Below are 20,605 nucleotides of genomic sequence, written 5' to 3' on the forward strand. Positions count from 1 at the left end.
CGTCTCCTGGCCAAACCCCATTTGGCGGAGTCAGGAGACTGAATCCTTACCCTCGGGGCTCCTCCAGAAACAGTACAAAGCCATTGCGAGTAGCCACGTGGAATATTCGAACACTTACTGCTGAGGAGAGGCTGCCACTCCTCTCTTGGGAGCTGGACCGGTACCGCCTGGATCTCTGGGGTACTCACGAGGTCCAGTAGACTGGCTCTGGCTCCTGCCACTATGAGGAGTGGACAGTCCTCTTCTCGGGGCAGGAAACTACCAAGCAACGGAGTGGCAGTGAGGTGTTGGAAGCTGTAAGCTCCAGGCTACTTTGGGCTCTCCTTCCCATCAACCTGAGACGAGGAGTGGTAGTCGTGGTTACTTATGCTGCCACCAAAGATGAACATCAGTGGAGGAATGCCGGCAAGGCCGATTAGTTAGATGTGTCTATTTGTTTGTGTTTCTCCCTTGTGATGGGACTTTGTAAGATGAATGTTGAGATTCATAAAGGCATGGGGTGACTGACCAATAAGGTCTGAATTGGTCTAATAATAAAGTAGGGCACTGATAAGGGGTTGACAGGTTTGCTACTATACTACTATACACGAACTATATACCGTGTCAACCCAGATGGTTTACCCCGTATTCTTGTCCAGGGAAATTTAATTTTCAGGTTCATACGGCGTACAGCCGTCTCAATACGGGCACAATAATGTTGTCTATTTGTTTGTGTTTCTCCCTTGTGATGGGGACTTGCAGGATAAACGTTGAGATTTATAAGGGCTTGGCAGGTATGGAGTGGTGAGTGTAGTGGTGATTGTACTAGTGGTAATTGTCTATTTGTTTGTGTTTCTCCCTTGTAATGGGGGCTTGCAGGATAAACGTTGAGATGTATAAGGGCATGGGGGTGACCAATAAAGTCTGAATTGGTCTGTAATCAAGTTCAAGTAAATTTATTAGGTATAGCCCTGTGAGCCATTCGGCTTGAATCGGGTGCAACCGCAACAAACAAAAACATGAACAAGAAAACATCTTAAAGTGACTATGTGACTAAATGCAAACTGAAAATCCTGGAAAAAAAACAGCAAAATTCCAGAAAAAAGCACTGTACACCAACGCTGTGTGCAAAAATCCCAGTGGGATGCAAGTCAAACAACAACAACAACCACAAGACAACTTAGATTAAGGCCATCAGTCTAACTCCGTACGACAACAAACAAACATGTCCAAACCAAAAAACGTTTCGAAATCACCAAAATAAAGCCATAAAAGCAATGCAACGGTGATCATAGGAACTGTGATCGAATTTTCACAATAAACGACACAAACAACATATACCACCGAACCCTGCAGCTATAATAAGGTAGGGCACTGATAAGGGGTTAACGACGGGTATGCCGCTGTATAAATATAAGATAGTTTTGTTGAAGGCTACCTGGGGTGCGGCTCAGTGGGCCCTAAGTGGTCAAAAATCTAAAATTGGTGGAGTCGTTCAGTTGTTAGTCGTATTTAATTAATTTACCGACCCAGCAGCATAACAAAAGGCGGCTTAATCCTAGCTGGCTTATCTACATATGCCATCTACATTACAAAGGCTCAGTTCCAGCAGCAGCACTGACCATCTCACAACTCCTCCTCTCCCGCGGCCCTTCCTGGCTCCTCCCCCCTTAACCAGTATATAAGGTCGTACCTCTTAGGACTTCTCTCCACTTGATACAGATTTTTTTTTTGCTGTGACAGTTTCACCTGAAGACGGAAGCTTGTGTTGCCTCCGAAACGTCGTGATTTTATTGTTTTTATTTTAATTTCATTTTTACCTACGTGACTTTACCGAAAGGACTAAGAGTATATCTCAACCCCCCTCAAATCCCCCAACCTCTTGAGAGGAGTGGTGCAATGTGGCTGCGCATAGCCCCGCATCTTGTCGCCCGCGTCTGGAGTCGCTGAATGAGGACTGCCACTGACAAGACATTGTCTGTGTGGTGGGAGACACGGGGAGAGACACACGGGGAGAGAGACAGAGACACGGGGAGAGAGACACGGGGGGAGAGACAAGAGACACGGGGAAAGACAGACACGGGGAAAGACATACACGGGGAGAGAGACAGAGACACGGTGAGAGACACAGACACGGGGAGAGAGACAGAGACACGGGGAGAGACACAGACACGGGGAGAGAGACACGGGGGGAAAGACAGACTGAGACACGGGGAGAGAGACACGGGGAGAGAGACAGACACGGGGAGAGAGACACGGGGAGAGAGAGACACGGGGGGGATAGACAGAGACACGGGGAGAGACACAGACACGGGGAGAGAGACACGGGGGGGAGAGACAGAGACACGGGGAAAGAGACACGGGGAGAGAGACACGGGGAGAGACAGAGACACGGGGAGAGAGACAGAGACACGGGGAGAGACACAGAGACACGCTGAGAGATATACGGGGAGAGAGTCAAGAGACACGGGTAAATACAGACACGGGCAGAGAGACACGTGGAGAGAGACGGAGACACGGGGAGAGACACAGGGAAGGAGAGACAGACTGAGATACGGGGAGAGAAAAACTGAGACACGGGGAGAGACGGGAAGAAAAACACAGACAACAACACCACCACCACCACGGGGTGAGTTCACAAAAGTCGTTACGTCTCCTTTGTGCGTCCCTGGAAGAGCAGCTGTGACGTCACTGACGTGGTGGATGAGTCACGTGATGGCGTCAGGTGGAGCGGAGTTGGTTGACGATGCCTCCCGAGGTCAATGGCGGATCCAGGATTTTCAGGTAGGGGGGGGCAACCCCTCCAGCAATGAAAAATGATAGAGGAGTTGTTAGTAAGTAAGGAGTTGTTAGCAAGTAAGGAGTTAATAAGTAAGGATTTGTTAGCAAGTAAGGATTTGTTAGCAAGTAAGGACTTGTTAGTAAGTAAGGAGTTGTTAGTAAGTAAGGATTTGTTAGTAAGGACTTGTTAGTAAGTAAGGAGTTGTTGGTAAGTAAGGATTTGTTAGTAAGTAAGGACTTGCTAGTAAATAAGGAGTTAGTGAGTAAGGAGTTGTTAGTAAGTAAGGACTTGTCAGTAAGTAAGGAGTTGTTAGTAAGTAAGGAGTTGTCCCTTGCTTTTTATTCGATGCGTGTGCGGCGATGGCGCAGCCATCGATCAATGGTCGAATCCGAACCGCGTTGTGTGATCGACATCGTGCTCGCTGAAGGTGTTGATGATGCCTTCAGGGAAGTCGTTGTCCTGTATACGCAACTGTGCACAATTCTGAGTCACTTGTAACCGCTTTTCCGTTACTTATTGCCAATTATGGACTCAGACTGTTGTCCTATCATCTCAGAGTCCCTGGCACATTATCATATGCTACACATTGGCAGTGGGGGTCGCAAAAATGCCGATTTATTACTAATAAACCCGAATGATCCGATCGAAATTAGGGATTTCGATCGGATCATTTGGGGGGGCACGTGCCACCCCCCCTAAACACACAAAACATGTTCTAAAGAAATTGGTTTCAATGCAGTATCGTAGTGTAGTGTATCGTTGTATAGTGTAGTAGTTAAGTGTAGTGTGTATTGTAGTGTAAGGTGTCGGATGGTTTGCCAGAAAATCTTTGAGGCTGCCCGGTAGTCCCTATTCATTGCCTCACCAAACTCCCCCCACGGCCAGGCTTTCGCTTCAGCGACTGCTACCGCTACCGCCCTATTGGCAAGCCGGTACCTCTCAATCGAGTCGGAAGACCTTTTTCCGAGTACAACTCGGAAAGCCTCCTTCTTCAACTTGACAGCTTCCCTCACCACTGGTGTCTACAGGCACCAACTGCCTTCAGGCCACAGCTTTTTGCAGCTGCATCCACAAGCGAGGTCCTGAACATCATCCACTTGGACTTAATGTCCACGACCTCCCCTGGAGTGCAGGAGAAGTTTTCCCGGAGGTGGCAGTTGAAATCTTTCTGCACTAGGTCTTCCGCCAGACGTTACCAGAAAACCCACACTATTCGTTTGGGCCTTCCACGTCTATCTGGTCGGTGCCTCAAGTGTCGGATCATCTGCATATGATAAATACGAAAGATGCTAGCTGGGTAGACTCGTTTCTTGCACGAGCGATACAGTAACACGCCCTCAAATACACGTTCTCGTGATGGCGGGGCGGTGATTTGACTCTTTTTCCACCCCGTGTGTGTAGCGAAAGTACGAGTCACGAGTGTAAGTATGAATCGGGGATCGGTCACGTATGAGCGGTCCGCGTACTCTGAGCCCGTGTACTCTTGAAGACCTTACTGTGTTTTTTTTTCAATTAATCTGTAATCGTGGAATGCTTTGATGTTATCCGCCAGTCCGGGTCACCCCCCACCCCTCCCTTCACAAAGAGTTTCTGAGCTGTCGGGCGCTTTACTCGGCGGGAAATCAACTTGCGCGTGTTTCTTTGCGCACTCCTCAGGTAGATGGACACAACTGCGGCATTGCCGTTCATCAAACAAGAAAATGAAGAGAATCCAAATCCAGCGTTGGGCGCCGACCCGACGGTGAAGTGTGAAGGTGCCGATGCCGGTGAGGTTTGAGATGGAAGTCTACCTTGGACAGATTTGGTCACCTTGGCAGTACTCTGCACTCCAATCGTGTTTTTTTTGCGTATTGTGTTTGTGTGTTTGTTGTTGTAACATTCTGACCTCTGTGCCCCTATTGGACATCTGTTAAAAATTTCAATTATAAAGAGCTTAATTGCTCATCAGTTTCATCCAGCGTGAATAAATATTCTGATTCTGATGTCGGGGCTGCCACAGTGGTTCGGAGATGTTAACTATCTCGCCTGGTATCCAGGAGGTTGTGGGCTCGATCCCTACCCTGACGCCTGCTGTATATTTGTAATGTTCTGATCCTTTGACCCTACTGGACATCTGTGAAAAAGAGCTTTATCGCTCATCGGATTCCTTCTGCAATATAAATACAAGATTCTGATTCTGGGGTCAATGTCACCCCAATTCTTGTCCACATCATGGAAGCTAAGTAGAGTTGACTCTGTATAAGTGCTTGGATGGGCGACCACCCATGCATCGCGCCACAGTGGGTAAGAGATGTTAACTCCGTCTCCTGGTATACAGGAGTTCGTGGGTTTGATCCCGACCCTGATGCCTGCTGTATATTTCCAGTTTGCTTGTTCTCTCTCTCTCCCCTCGTGGTCGTATGGATTTGTCTCCGGGTCCTCCGGGTTCCCCCTCTAGATTAAGAATCAACATCACACGTTTAGAGTATTTGACTGCTATACATTTCCACATGATAAGCCACTTCGTTGATCTATCATTTGTGATGGCCAGGTTACTTATGAAAAAGAGCTACATGGCTCAGTGGGCCTTACTTGGTGAAATCAAAAGTAGTTTACTAAATGTTTCTGCTTCTTTAAACAAAACACATGAATGTCAGCTATTCAATTCTTGGGTTTGATGCACCTCTGATGAGCACAGTTGGCTACATGCGGTGCAAAAGAAGTTCTACATTTGTACAAGATAAAGTGATGAGAGATAAAGTGATGAGAGATAAAGTGGTGAGAGATAAAGTGATGAGAGATAAAGGGATTATAGATAAAGTGACGAGAGATAAAGTGATGAGAAATAAAGTAAAAAGCTAATGTAAGGTAAGTTCATTTATATATGTTGAACTTCTTTCGCACCGTACGTAGTCAACTATGCTAATCGGAGGTGCTATTATTGAATACTTTAATGTTCATTCTTTTATTTACTTTATGTTTATTATAAACAATTGTATTAGTTTTTGTGTTGTGATACTGTTCAGGTGTTGAATCGCTTATTTACGTACATTCAGGGTTTTCGTTAGCCACTAACATTGTGCGCGAAATGTGCTCTTCACAAGCAATCTTCGGAACTTATTCCTTCGTCGTCGCGGACAAGGAGGGAATACCGTACTAGGGTTTAGGTTTTTATCTCGGGCAGATTCGCAAAGACGCAACTCGTTCGCTACATGTCCACACAGCTGTGATCTGCCGAGAAAACCACGGCGCTCCGTCAACCGCTTCAGAGCAGCGGCTGGTCGCTGCTGCACCACGCCTCTTCCACAAGTGGAGAATCAAAGACAACTCCACACAGTGTGACTGCATTCCTGTCAACCCCTTATCAGTGCCCTACATTATTACAGACCAATTCAGACCTTATTGGTCACACCGTGCCCTTATGAATCTCAACGTTCATCCTACAAAGTCCCATCACAAGGGAGAAACACAAATAAATAGAGAAAAAAAAAGTGTGCCCGTATTTAAACGGCTCTACGCCGTATCGACCTGAAAACTCAATTTCCCTGTACAAAAATACAGATAAACCATATGCGTTGACAGGTAATGCGACTGCAGCTCCCTAAGCTATCGCGTGGCTCACAGACTTAAACTCCTTGGACGTGTGATTTGGGCACAGACTTGCCACACGCGAGAGAGATGTCGGCAGTTTTTGTCTGTGAACATACGAACGTGTGTCGGGCGCAGTTGCCAAGCGAGGACCTCGCGGGAGCCCGGGGAGCGGCGACAAGTTGGCCGTAATGGTAAAAACCGAAGTGGAGGAAAATGGTAAGGCCCCCACCTTGCCCCGCACCTCCGATTAGAAAGGTTGGCTACTTATCATGCAAAAGCAGTTCACGGTGGCTTAGGAGATATTAGCTACCTTGCCTGATATACAGGAGATCGTGGGTTCGATCCCCGACCCTCATGCCTGCTGTATATTCGGAGTTCGCGTGTCTCTGCCTCTCTCTCCCCATGGTCGCGTGGATTTTTCTTCGCATCCTCCGGTTCTTCCCTCCACATTTAGAAATGTGCATTTACAGCATTTGGCTGCTGCTATACATTTCCACGTGATGATGATGATGATAAGCCCACTTCGTTGAGCTATAATTTGTGCTAGCCTGTTCAAATAAACGTTATTTTTTAATGGTAATGATTTTTGTAAGTTAGACAGGCATTGGCACAGAAAATAAAAATAAAACTTCTTCGATGCCTCTACAAGGCTTAGTCCTAGTCAATAATTGATGGGGTATGGGATAGGCTTAGTTACTAGTCAATTAGGGATGGGGTACACCTCGTTACGAGATGATTAAGGATGGGGTAGGGCTAATACTAGCCACTAGTTGATTAGGTATGGCCTAGGCTTAGTTACTTGTCACTCGTTGATTGGGTATGGGGTATGCCTAGTACTAGTCATCACGTGTTTAGAGTATTTGGCTGCTACGATACATTTCCACGTGATGATGATCAGCCCACTTCGTTGAGCTTTAATTTGTGGTAGCCAGGTCACTTCTGAAAAAGAGCTACACAGCTCAGTGGGCTTTACCTGGAAAAATACGTACAAACCCCATGGACTCAACTCCTGCAGGCAGGCAGCCAGTCCCACAATCCGGATGTGGAGTGGCAATCTGCAAGCTGGACTCTACCCATCCTCAATTCGTCTAACAACCAGATAGACGGTGTTATAGTAGTTGTGTTTCTTTTAGACCCTCCGATCCTTCCACCCGTCCGAGACCGTTTGCGTGCGTTTTTCGAAATCGTAGCTCCGGATACGAACATCACTGAAGGTGAAGGAGCTGGCGAGGTGGCAGAGCACGAGGCAGTGGAATCCCGCGGGTATCTGGCCACGCCAGTCCAGAACTTCATCGAGGTGGAGTTGTCAGAGGAGGACGCGGGTGAGCCGTCACCCTTTGGTCACGTCTTATCTTATTTGGGGGATGCCACAGTGGCTAGGAGATGTTAACTACCTCGCCTGGTATACAGGAGGTCGTGGGTTCGATCCCAACCCTGACGCCGACTCTATATTTGGAGTCTGCCTGTCTCAATTCCGTTGGTTGCGTGGATTTTTCTCCGGGTCCTCCGGTTTTTCACTCCACATTTGAAATCAATGTCACGCATTCAGAGTATTTGGCTGCTCCTATACATTTCCACATGATAATCCACATCCTATAGCTTTAATTTGTGATAGGTCGCTTCTGAAACAGAGCTATATATGTCATTGAGGCGTTACCTGCTAAAATAAAAGAGGAAGAAGTTATTTTATATTAATAAAAACGGCTTAGCTCAAGTCGCTCTATAACATAGTTTAAAAGTGGTAACATTGTTTGTAACGATATGATACACGAGTATAATATTAACACTGAGTTGTACTCTATCATAAACTTTCGTATGTTTTTTTTCATATCCTTAGAAAGCGCTTTACATAGTTTAAAAGTGGTAACAAAAACCGAGTGGTTTAGATGGCAGAGGAAGTGCAAGGGCCGAGGAATGAGTGACCGTAACAGAGGGCACGTGGGGGTCATGAAAAGGGCTACGGGGAGGGACGGGAAGGAGTGGAGGGGCAAGGGGAGGGAAGAGGAAGGCAATGGGCGATGGAGAAGAGGTGAGGCTTTGAGAGAGGAACGGAAGGAGGTTAAGGAGGGGGACTGCTTCATTTACATGGGTAGTGTTGAGTCAATAGGCAGTGGTGGGTGTATGGGTAGTGTTGAGTCTGGGGGCAGTGTTGAGTCGATGGCCAGTGTTGAGTCTATGGGCATTGTTGAATCTATAGGCAGTGTTGACTCTATGGGCAGTGTGAGTCTATGGGCAATGTTGAGTCTATGGGCAGTCTTGAGTCTACGGGCGGTGTTGAGCCTACGGGTGGTGTTGAGTTGACGGGCGGTGTTGAGTCTATGGGCGGTGTTGAGTCTAGGGCAGTATTGAGTCTATGGGCAGTGTTAAGTCTATGGGTAGTGTTGAGTCTATGGGAAGTGTTGAGTCTTGGGCGGTGTTGAGTCTACTGGCGGTGTTGAGTCTACGGGCAGTGTTAAGTCTATGGGCAGTATTAAGTCTATGGTGCAGTGCTGAGTCTAATGGGGAAGTGCTGCTCATATACAGGGGAAGTTGATTCCAGTGGGGTGCAAGGTGGGAGATAGATGAGAACGAGTTTGGACACATTTTGCAATGAAGAAAATGCTTACAAGCAAAACATATATTTAATGCAAACCTCAAATGTCACTGGAACCGTTTCTGGCTTCTCATCACCATATTTACTTTGCGTCAGTTTAACCGAAGTGTGCATTTGATTTTTTAAAATATATTTTAAACGTTCAGCAGATGAAGTGAGAGAAACGGAACTCCTGTGCGACGAGTGCGGGAAGGGCAGAGGCTTCGAAATAATGAAGACAGACAAAGTGCAACGCAGCAGCAGCATCGGCAAGACGCAGGGAACCTGCAAGCGGTGCGGGAAGCCGATGGAAGGCGCTGTGCCGTGCACGGTGGCGGTCACCGCCGATGAGAGGAAGCTCGCGTGCAAGGAGTGCGGGAAGGGCTTTGCAACGCGCTCCACTTTGAACGCGCATTTCCGAATACACACGGGCGAGTGGCCGCACGTGTGCACGGAGTGCGGCAAGGGGTTCGCGACGCGCTCCAGCCTGGAGACGCACACGAGGACGCACACGGGCGAGCGTCCCCACGTGTGCGCTGAGTGCGGCAAGGCGTTCGCGCAGCGCTACCACCTGGAGGCACACTCGGTGTCGCACACCGGCGAGAAGCCACACGTGTGCGAGGAGTGCGGCAAGGGGTTCACTCGCTTCTACGACTTAAAGGTTCACTTCAGGACGCACACGGGCGAGAAGCCACATGCGTGCAAGGAGTGCGGCAGGGGATTCGCGCACCGCTCCAGCCTGGAGGCGCACGCCGTGTCGCATACGGGCGAGTGGCCGCACGTCTGCGGGGAGTGCGGGAAGGGCTTCGCGCAGCGCTACAACCTGGAGAAACACGCTAAGACGCACACTGGCGAGCGGCCGCACGCCTGCGTCGAGTGCGGCAAGGCGTTCGCGCACCGCTCCGACCTGGAGAGGCACAGGAGGACCCACACGGGCGAGAAGCCGCATGCGTGCGCCGAGTGTGGCAAGCGCTTCGCGAGGCGCTCCCACCTGGAGGTGCACTCCATATCGCACACCGGTGAGTGGCCGCACGCGTGCGGCGAGTGCGGCAAGGGCTTCGCGCACCGCTCCGACCTAGAGGTGCACGCGAGGACACATACGGGTGAGAGGCCGCATGCGTGCGCCGAGTGCGGTCGGGGCTTCGCCCGGCGTTCCCACCTGGAGGCGCACTCAGCGTCACACGCGGGCGAGTGGCCGCACGTGTGCGGGGAGTGTGGCAAGGGCTTCGAGCACCGCTTTTCTTTGGAGAAGCACGCGCGGACGCACACGGGCGAGAAGCCGCACGTGTGCGCCGAGTGCGGCAAGGGCTTTTCACAGAGCGGCCACTTGAAGCGACATTCTAGGACGCACGCTGCCGAGTGGAAATCTTGAATCGAAGCAATTTTTTTTTACTTCCCCTTTTTCCTCCCCCATTTGGCTTCGAGCGATGTTTTTTTTCGTTTTGGCTAAATACGCTCGCCCGTCGTATATATAGTAGCCGTAGTGTGAAGTTGTATTAGGGATAAAACAAATAAACTGAAAAAAGTGTCGCATTTCTACGCGTAAATGGATGTACAGGAAAAACCTTGCCCAAACCCGGGCTATATAGAACGCGTGGTTCGGCTATGCACGGTTTTACCTCATGAGGTCTCTTTTCCTGGATACAGGGGGCGATGTTTAGGCTGCTAAGGTTCTTGTCGCCGTGTCGGAAAGTAGTGCTGTGAGAGTGCCGCATTCGTTGGAAGTTGTGAATGAATCGACCGTCCTTCACGAGCCTCCTCCATAGCGGCCGATCTTGACACTGCTGTTACCTGTCATCGGCAAGTCCACTCAGCTCCACTTCCTCCCCTGTCGCATCAGCTCCATCTCTTCTCCAGCCCTTGCCACTCAACCACTCACTCACCCACTCACTCACCCACTCACTCACCCACCACCTCCATCTCTTCTCCAGCCCATGTCGTGCCCATTTAGCCCCCTTTATCTGGCCAAACAGAAGCTGCTTGGACATGCGGTGACTGGGCATGCGGGCTACGTGACCCAGCCAACACAGCCTCGCCTACCGGAGGGGCTCACTGACTGGAATGTGTCCAGATCTTTCAAGGCTTTGTGAGAGATGATGCTAACACACAGAGATGTGCCAACCGCACCTCCGATGAGCCACGTTTGGCTACGTACAGTGCGAAAGAAGTTCAACATGTATACGAACACACACACAGTTACAATTTTCTGTACTGTGGGCGTGACTCAGCAAGTGGCTATTCTATTGTTTTTAGGATTTATAAAGCGCCTTTCACCAAGGCGCTTGGCAATGCTTACCAACTTTGGTACAAAATAGCAAAATAAGGGGTGGGAATGGGTGGAGGAAGCGAGGTGAAGGCTGCAGCTGGGGAGGGTTTAAGGGGGTTAGGTGGTGCTGGTAGGGGTGGCGGAAGAGGAAGGGAAAAGGTGACATAAAAGAGGAAAGCGACGGGGAGAGTTGGATGTGGATAGGGAGTTTATTCCAGTGTAAGGGGGCAATCAAAAAGAAGGAGCGAAAGCGAGATTCGGCGTGGGGTGGAAGAGGGAAAGCAAGAAGCTAGGCAGCTCGTGCAGTTTCGCTTTGCACGCCCCATTTTTGTAACGCATCTACTACTACCACCACATGTTTTTGTCCCGCATAAAGCGGTAGAGAAATGTGTGGTTTCGTTTTCTTTGTCTCTCGAACCTGGGGGTTTTCGCACTGAGTCTCAGTGGCTCTGAAAGTGTTGGCAGCCACCGCTACCTCCTCCGCCGCCTTGTCGTCGTCATCGTGCTGCCCGTCGTGTCACTCTGCGCGGTCGCTGATGCTGCTGCCCCTGCTGCTGTTCTGCGTTGAGCATCATAGGTGGCGGTGAAACTCACTCAAGACGTGAGGTGAATCCACACTCGCACTGCGATTCACTCTCTCGCACCATGTTCGCTATTGGTAAAAATTGTTTAGTTTTATTTGTATATATATGTTCTAAGCGATTTGTATACCTTTATTATACTTTGCCCTCCTGTCGTGTTTCTGTATTGTTTGTTGTAACGTTCTGACCCCGTGCCCCTACTGGACATCTGTGAAAAAGAGCTTTATGGCTCATCAGATTCGTCCTCAATTGTAAATAAATATTCTGAAAGGCGGCTGGTGCACTTGCCCGCCCCCCGCCTACCCCTCCGAGGATCGCCACCTATTATGTTTATTAACTGTGAATAACCAAAACAATATCCATTGTGAATAAATTAACCCCCCCTCCCCCACCTCTGGTCTTCGCACCTGATTAGCTAACAAGTAACGACATCACATTTACCATCCCTGCTCTATTTAAGACCGAAGGATTTCTCCACAACTCTCTCTGGCTGTCGTCACCTGATGATGCTTGTTGCTGTTGTAATTACCGGCGACACGTCACAGTAACTCGAATTGTAGATGTGCGTTTACTCTCCAACACACAACCGGTTAGTGCTGAACTAGTAACGAATTGGCCACGTTCTGTTTACGTGACAAACCCCTTACTGATTGGCAGTGTTGGGTAGTCGTGGCGAATTTAACGACACATTTATATTCACGCAATCTAACCCAACAAAAAGTATTTTATGGATACATTTTGCGCATTCCAATGATCCCGAGAGTGAAGCCGTTGGGAGCCTCGTGCTCCTGGTAGGGTCACCCATCATGGCGGCAACTTCTATTCAACTTTTTAAAACTATAAACTCCATACAACATGGAACGACACAATGCCCGATCCGCAGATACAAAGGAGACATCACACTGACGATAATACATTACTCCGCTACTGATGCAGTAGTCTGCATTGACCATCTGAATGTGAAATTGGAGTTGTTGCTCTGCCATCTACATCAGCCGTCCAAAATAACTATAAAGTATTTTTTATTGTTACCAGGTAAAGCCGACTGAGTTACGTAGCTCTTTTTCAAAAGCCACTTGGCCTCTCGGTTAAACACAACTTCCCGTGTTGGATGAACGCCCCACTAACTCATCTCAACCTTCTCGACAACATCCAGAAGAATGGGCTGAAAATAATTGGTGTTGATGAAGCCATTGCCAACACACACCTCACCATCCCCAGCCTGCAAGCTGCTGCTGTCAAGAGTCCTGTGCAAAATGCACTTTCAATCACTGCCCCACAGACCTTCAGGCCTCCCTGATACACATTGTCAGCGAAATCACCGATTCTGGTCTTCAGGTCTTCAAATGCCAAGCACATGGGCATCTTCTAACCTCACCACACTCTTTGTAGGGACCGAGTCTTTGAGCTGCAGTGAACAAATGATTATGCTGCTTAGATGTACCAATGTCTGATATGGCTATTTCACCCAATAAGAAAAAGCAGGGTGGTCTACCTTCATCTGGAAGGGGAGGCTGAACTGAACATCTGATCCACGGAGTCGGCTTCGCAGATCAAAAACAAGATAGCCCATGTACTCCAGGAACTCCCCACCAGGTTATCAACGAAAAGGTCGATAAGCCTCCGCCCAGGTCCAGAACACGTTCCTTCGGAGTGGGCAGGTAGGAACTTGGTTGGACAACGCATTCATGCGATGCGTGACTGTCGGGCGGCGCGTCACGTGGTGCTGAGCCCACTCGAAGCGCTCTATGAAATACAAATCGAGGGCGTGGCTATGCACGACAGACAGACAAATAATCCCTGGTGGGTAGTGTGGAACTGTTGTTCCTACCTGTATTAAGGTTCTTGTCGGCCCTAGGCACATCTGTTTTATGGGCATTCAGTGATAACTTTATACAGTTGGTACTGCTGCCCCATGTCACTAGCTCTGCCGTCACTCCGCTTGTTTTAAGCGTACTTGGTCCAGCTACTGGACAGATGTTGTTACTGCTGATAAGTTCACTATTTAGTCTGAGCACTAATTCGACGGAAGCGCGCTGTGTGCCGCAGATTAGCAGATTTAATTTGAAAAACACCACTTGAAGATGTCATTGCGAATTTTGCAATTAAAACAATCTGGGATAGTTAATCTCCGGTGTTAATTTATCTCACCTTATGAAAACAAAAACGATTGACATGACTATTCTTTATATATACAGGGTGCTTGAAAAAAATGCTAACACTTATATGATACTATCATTTTTAATGGAAAAAGAACGGATTATACACTGTAACATGTTAACAAATGTACATTAATAGCTTCAAAAAGTCAAAGTCTCCACTTGTTCGCCATTTTGTCAACACATAGCTTCAAAAAGTCAAAGAGTCTCCACTTGTTCGCCATTTTGTCAACACATAGCTTCAAAAAGTCAAAGAGTCTCCACTTGTTCGCCATTTTGTCAACACATGCCTGGAATTTTCTCCAGGTGGTCTCCAGAGCCCGGAGGCACATTTCTTGTGGTATTGTTGCAAATTCTCAGAAGTAAAAAAAAAATAAGCACCCTTACTGTGCCTATACAAAATATTCATTCAAGAATATATCTTGGTTACTTACATGTTTTAACATACAAACAAATGAAAAGAACGCAGTCAAATTTTGTTGGAGGCTCTTTTAGTTTTTGTAGGCCCTAGAAACAGTGCCTAATGTGACGTATTGGATAATACGGCCCTGGTGGGTGAATGAGTGGGTGGGTGGCTGCGTGAGTGAGTGGGTGGCTGGGTGAGTGAGTGAGGAGGCCCTTGCCACAGTGGGTATGTGGCTGGGTGAGTGAGTAGGCCCTTGGCACAGTGCCTACTGTGGTGTATTGGATAACACGGCCCTGGTGGGTGAATGAGTGGGTGGGTGGCTGGGTGAGTATGTGGCTGGGTGAATGAGTGGGTGGGTGAGTGAGTGGGTGAGTGAGTGAGTAGGCCTTGGCACAGTGCCGACTGTGGCCAATTGGATAATAATGGCCCTGGCCTACGCCCTGATGTTCGACACGAATAACGGGACATGGAGGAGTGGGTTCTACTCCCATCTCGACGATGACGCCGCTCAACTGCCATCCCGAGGAGCGAGCGAAAAGGTTCGTACGGCCTGGGGAGCCTTCCATGCCCGGGTGGCGACTGTGGCCGCAGCATTTGGAGCGGAAACACATTGGCAAGGACGGGGGGTGGGAAGAAAAGTCAACGCCAAACAGCATCCCTCCTCGAGACCCAAGTGTGCCCAACACACGGCCTGATCTGATCATGACAAAGGCAGTCGGTCACCAGAGAGACCAACAAAAGACTACGCAGAAGCACCCCAGGTTCCAAGCACTGGCACCTCCTGGACTTACACCATCGTCCGTGCCATTGATCCGAGAGACACGCAGCCCGTGTGGGCTACACGGGGGACCTTTGTCTGTGTGTGTGTGTGCTCACAGCACTTGCCCCTACTGCCCGTGTGGGCTACTCGGGGGACCTTTGTCTGTGTTTGTTCACAGCACTTGCCCCTACAGCCTGTGTGGGCTACACGGAGGACCTTTGTCTGTGTGCTCACAGCACTTGTCTTTATAACCCGTGTGGACTACACGGGGGACCTTTGTTATTGCACTGAGGCAGCAGGCTGCACGGAGTGGACAGGGAATTTGTATTCATTTGTAATCTCTGTGTGTGTGTGGCGTTTGAACGTGATCGCTGCATTGCGTGTGATGTTAATCCTCTTCATAATTTAACCGTTAACTTTATTTATTTTTAATGTTTATTTTTTAAAGTGCGAAATAAAACACGCAGACACACATCCCTCGTGTCCTGGCGGGCCACGGGCCCAAGCGCAGGGCCTGCCTTGCCTGATTTCGCTGCCGGAACAAATTCCTCGTATCCCGGCGGGCACGGTGGGCCCGCGCCAGGGCCTGCCTTGCCTGATTTCGCTGCCGGAGATCTCGCGCGCCTCGCCGGGCGACGGAGGTCCGCCGGGTGAGACCGTGGTAGGTCCAATACGGTTACGTGGCCGATGTAATTTGTTTGTGGGCTGATAAAATCCACGCGTGTTCGTCATTCTGCCGCTTAAGTTTAAATTGTACCCCGTCTCTCAATGCAATCGTAAGCGCGCGCGTTGATTTAAATTGTTCTGATGCTCTGATCCACTGCTTCGTGAAGGTTGACACGTCTCGAACGTGCATGGCACACACAGCGCTGTACTGTATTATTATTATACATAGATATTACAATACGTAGCGTGGACACAATACACATTATTGCTACGGTTTTACTATTTTTTAAACTATGTTCAGTTTACCAGGTGTAAGCCCCCCCCCCCACCTAGCTGCTATGTCGCTCTGTTTTAAAGGCGACCTGATCATCACAAATGATATTTCGACCAAAGTGGCTTCTCGTCTTCATCATCAATCTTGATTTGAAGCTTTCGTGACTGCAGGAATCCGTAGTCTTTGGTTCTTTCGGTAAAGTCACGTAGGTAGAAATAAAATAAATATACCTACGTGACTTTACCGAAAGAACTAAAGAGTATCTTCATCATCATCGCGTGGAAATTTATAGCAGCGGTCTAATACTCTATAGCAGGGACTGGTGGAATGCACAATTATTGCATACCGTGATCATAATATTAACTTGACCGGCCATGGTCTAGTTCAGGGGTCGGCAACCTACGGCTCCGGAGCCGCATGCGGCTCTTTACGGGCTGCTTCTTGACGATATGTACGTATGTACAGTATGTACTCAGATGCATTGCGGCTCTTGAAATACTTAATTTTGTACCGAATTGGAAAGAAATGGCTCTTCTTGTTATTTTGGTTGCCGACCCCTGGTCTAGTTAAAACTATAAAAGTACTGTATACATTTTTATTATTACTACACACTTTTATTGAATTTGCTGTGCTATCTGTTTATATTCTTTGGAATATTTGAACGCTTTCATATCTTCGGATCTACGCAGCCCTACAAAGCTGACATTTTCCACGCAGACTGACCGCCTGGCGTGACAATTCAAGATTTAATTTAAAAAAACCTCGGTCGAGGTCACACCCATCGCGGTCATATTCGTGTTTTTAACTAAATGTTAATATTCTTGGTTCTTTCGGTAAAGTCACGTAGAAGGGACAATAAAATAATACAAATATATTGTTTTATATATTTGAATTTTTTTTTACTTTACCGAAAGAACCAATAATATGAATCCCTGCAGTGACGAAAGCTTTAAATAAAATTAAATGTTAATAATTAATAATCTTACATTTTACCCCTCCCTCCCCCTTTTTGAAATCGTGAATGGTCGTGTCCCAGCCACGAGGGCAAACATCCAGTGCAATCACAGCGGCTGTTGCTGGGCCAGCCTTTGACCAATGAATGGGGCGCTTCTGTCTCCGCTCGTCATGGCGCCGGAGCGGCCGCTGTGCATCCCTCTTCTGAGCTCTTCTTTGTCACGTCTCCTGTCCAACCTATATAGTCCTTTCCCAGTATTATGCACAGGCCACCGCTTCTGGTGTTGGCATTGTCAAATCTTGAGGAGTGCATTGTGATGTTGCAGGGGCATCTCGGGAGATGATCCATGCATGTGGTTTGCTTCTCCTGAAGCTGCCCCATGATTTCATGAGAAAGTTGCATCTGCCGAAATCCACTCTGTCTGTTTCGGCTCCGCCATGTGAGCCATTTGGAATTGGAGCCAGATGCGAGCTCCTCACTCGTCTCACTCTCACGAGTTGCCGGTCGTGGTCACCTGCTACCCTCGGCCTAATGTTAGGGGGCGTTATGCCAGATAGTGTGAAAATCCAGGGAACAGCGTGTCATTTAGGGCGGTGTCGACATGGTTACTGTGGGTTGAGCGTCCCCAGTTAGAGCATGCATATTCAGCCACAGAGAAACAAAGTGCTTCCTTAGCGCTGTGTGACAGCATAAAATGAATCTGCGACACGTAAAGAAAATTAAACCTTTGAAATTAAGCCACCCACTTTTATTCAGTACATCACATTTTGTTCATTTCTGGGGTGATAATTTATTTTCCTTTTTAGTGCAAATTAAAGTGTGTGCATTGAAAAACTAGTTTTTACCTAATTTATTTTACCAGGTAAGGCCCCACTGAGCTATGTTTTTTTTCAGAAGTGACCATCACAAATGATAGCTCAACGAAAGTGGCTTGTCGTCACGTGCAAATTTATAGCAGTAGCCAAATACTCTAAATGTGTGACGTTGATTCTGATGAACTAAATCAAATGTAGTTCATTAATGATTTGACCACGAGCATTTAAGTATTTGAAGGAGACTTAATTGCTGCTATTCGCTTATCTGCCACACCACACCCGACTTCCTTTGGGTGAGACAAAGGTGGCCAGGTGTGGTGTTAGCCAAACCACCACCACCTTGTACACCGTGGTGACCATAACAGAAGCTTGCGCACAGCACTTCTCCCACAATAGGCGATATAGGTGACTGCAGGAATCCATACTCTTTGGTTTTTTCGGTAAAGTCACGTAGATAGAAAATTAATAGATCACGACGTTTCGATCTGCTGGCTGACTGCTTCAGCAGTTCTCTTGCTGTGTTTGCCTCACCTGATGACGATTGCTTGTGTTGCGATCGAAACGTCGTGATCTATTAATTTTCTAAATACGTGACTTTACCGAAAGGCTATCTAGGTTATTTGTAGGATGTTTGATTTATTCGTGTGTAGTCTCCAACAAATAGGAGTCTTAATTTCCTCAGGCACGGGACACATGCGGGTTTTCAAGGATTCCTTTCAATTCAGGCATCTCGAACTATCTCGCTTTCCCTTAAAATATCCCTCAAGCCACTTTCCCAAAGGTTCCTTAACCTTCTGAAATGCCTCCAGCCAATCGCCTTCCACTTTCTCTAATGCATTCCAACTGTCCTCCCTGTCAATCTCCTCCATTTCACGCTCTTTCCATGTTATATTTCTCCTCCAATCCCCTTAAATTTACCTGCCTCGAACCAATCCCCTTTCAGGCCCGTGAAATACCAATCAGCGGGGCTTGTTTTTCTTTTCATGACTGTCCGTGTCATGCACGCCGTGTCCATAAAGTCGGGTGGGTATTTTCGGTTGTGATCGAATCACTATACTTGTGCATCTCTGATTGTTGGTTTTATTTTTGCTCCTCAGATGGCTTCTTGGATTAACTTTGCATCCATCAAACAAGAATGTGAAGACAATACGAGTCTTGGGACTTGGCCGGATTTGGTGATGAAAAGTGCAGATATTGATGGCGGTGAGATCAGTAGCGCCTATTCTTGTCTCCGACACGTACAGTAGACTCTCAATTATCTGTGCTAATGATGGGGAGGGCAGCCGTGGATAATCCAGAAATATAAATTTCCCGTGGATCTCGCTACCAAAAACCAATAATCTACGTATAAATTATGTTTTGGTGAAGAAAATTTAGTTTTTTTAAAGAACTGAAAAATATTTGGAGTAAAGAATGTATTGATATTGTTTTATTACAACTGACGATTTAGATTGTTAGTCTTTTGAATTAGAACAAATACTAACATCGACCGATCGATGCGTGTGCTTTGTCATAACATTTTCCTGCTCCCGTGCAGAAGACTCCACCCGCTAAGTGGACAGCAGAGCCATGCTAATAAAAATAAATAAAACTCCGGCCACTGTTGTAAATATAGGCAACTACTGTACTGTAGAGGCGATCACATGGATTTTGGATTAACCGGAGCACATTTTTTTAGGTTTAAGCATTAGACTTGTAAAAACATTTCCAAGAATAACAAGAAATAACAATTTTTTGATTATTACTTTGGGCTAAAGGGAAAATCCACAAGTTATTATTTTTTGTCAAAATCTCAGGTGCGCGGTTAATCCCCAAATGGGATAAACCGCACACGCAGATAATCTAGAGTCTACTGTATAACAATTTCAATGTAATTGGTAATCCAAGACTCCAGTCACAAACTAAGGAACCGCATCAACGTTTAGTGTGAGAAATGTCCATATTGGGCCGTTTAAATCTCTTGTTCTTGTATGCATTACACCTCCCAACTATGGAATACACCAATAAATCTCATTCCACTTATCAATTACACTGGCCATCAAGAGAAAAGATGTTTCAGTAAATTAGCATGGTTGGCACCTTCGATTAGCACAGTTGGCTACGTCCGGTGCGAAAGCAGTTGAACATAAATACGGTTGGCTACGTACAATGCGAAATAAGTTCAACACATACACATGGAGCAATGATCCTTCTTTACAGTACATATGAAAAACCACGTCTTATTTATTTATTAATTGCAGCTCAACTTCCAAAGAATGTTAAGATTGACGGAGGCAGTAAGAGGCCAGAGGAGATGGCGGATTCCCGTGCGTGTGTAGCCACTCCAGACCAGGACTACGTCAAGTTGGAATTGGAGAAGTACACTGCTCGTGGTAAGTTGTCCGTTTTGGTCACGGAGAAGGCATTGTTGTTGCTTTGGAGACGAGGAGACTGGGAGATTGATGATCTCTGTTCGGTTGATGGAATTCGTCGTGATTTCTCACTTTACAGAGTGGGCCTTGTAAAGGCTGCCATCTTCTACACAGTGGCGAGATGTTAACTACCTTGCCTGGTATACAGGAGGTTGTGAGTTTTATCCTGATTTTGATGCCTGCTGTATATTTGGAGTTTGCGTCTCTCTCTCTCTCTCCCCCTGTAGTCATGTGGATCTTTCTTTGGGTCCTCCGGTTTTTCCCTTCACAGATCAACAAGCATTTACAATATTTGGTTATTGCTATAAATGTTTACGTGATAATAAGCCATTTCGTTAAGCTATCATTTATGGCCAGGTCACTTCTGAAAAATAGCTTATATAGCTCAGTGGGCGTTACCTGGTAAAAT

The 20,605-nt window shown here is 47.3% G+C and overlaps 2 protein-coding genes across 6 annotated transcripts in view; both read left to right on the forward strand.

Annotated features, from left to right (window-relative positions):
* Positions 1-1,935: 1,935 nt before the first annotated feature.
* LOC144949858 (uncharacterized) lies at positions 1,936-10,379 on the forward strand. 2 transcript variants are annotated; one of them, XM_078879843.1, is made up of 5 exons: positions 1,936-2,608; positions 4,418-4,527; positions 6,467-6,547; positions 7,522-7,653; positions 9,071-10,379. In XM_078879843.1, exons 2-5 carry the CDS (start codon positions 4,422-4,424, stop codon positions 10,273-10,275), a joined length of 1,524 nt encoding a protein of 507 aa, XP_078735969.1. In that variant the 5' UTR covers positions 1,936-2,608; positions 4,418-4,421; the 3' UTR covers positions 10,276-10,379. The 2 variants fall into 2 exon arrangements, with proteins under 2 accessions (XP_078735969.1, XP_078735970.1); XM_078879844.1 differs by having other exon boundaries at positions 9,074-10,379.
* A 919-nt stretch (positions 10,380-11,298) lies between these two features.
* LOC144949834 (uncharacterized) overlaps positions 11,299-20,605 on the forward strand; it is a 35,527-nt gene continuing 26,220 nt past the window's right edge. For 3 of the 4 annotated variants that reach the window (XM_078879789.1, XM_078879787.1, XM_078879785.1), the window contains exons 1-3: positions 14,660-14,854; positions 18,883-18,988; positions 20,026-20,157. In XM_078879789.1, the coding sequence (XP_078735915.1) occupies positions 14,738-14,854; positions 18,883-18,988; positions 20,026-20,157 (355 nt within the window). In that variant the 5' untranslated portion in view covers positions 14,660-14,737. Of the gene's footprint in view, positions 11,776-14,659; positions 14,855-15,523; positions 15,737-18,882; positions 18,989-20,025; positions 20,158-20,605 lie in introns of those variants that run through there. The other variant, XM_078879786.1, reaches the window with a different exon arrangement.

The sequence above is a fragment of the Lampetra fluviatilis genome, chromosome 55 (genome assembly GCF_964198595.1).
Source record: "Lampetra fluviatilis chromosome 55, kcLamFluv1.1, whole genome shotgun sequence".
In the NCBI taxonomy this organism is placed as follows: Eukaryota; Metazoa; Chordata; class Hyperoartia; order Petromyzontiformes; family Petromyzontidae; genus Lampetra; species Lampetra fluviatilis.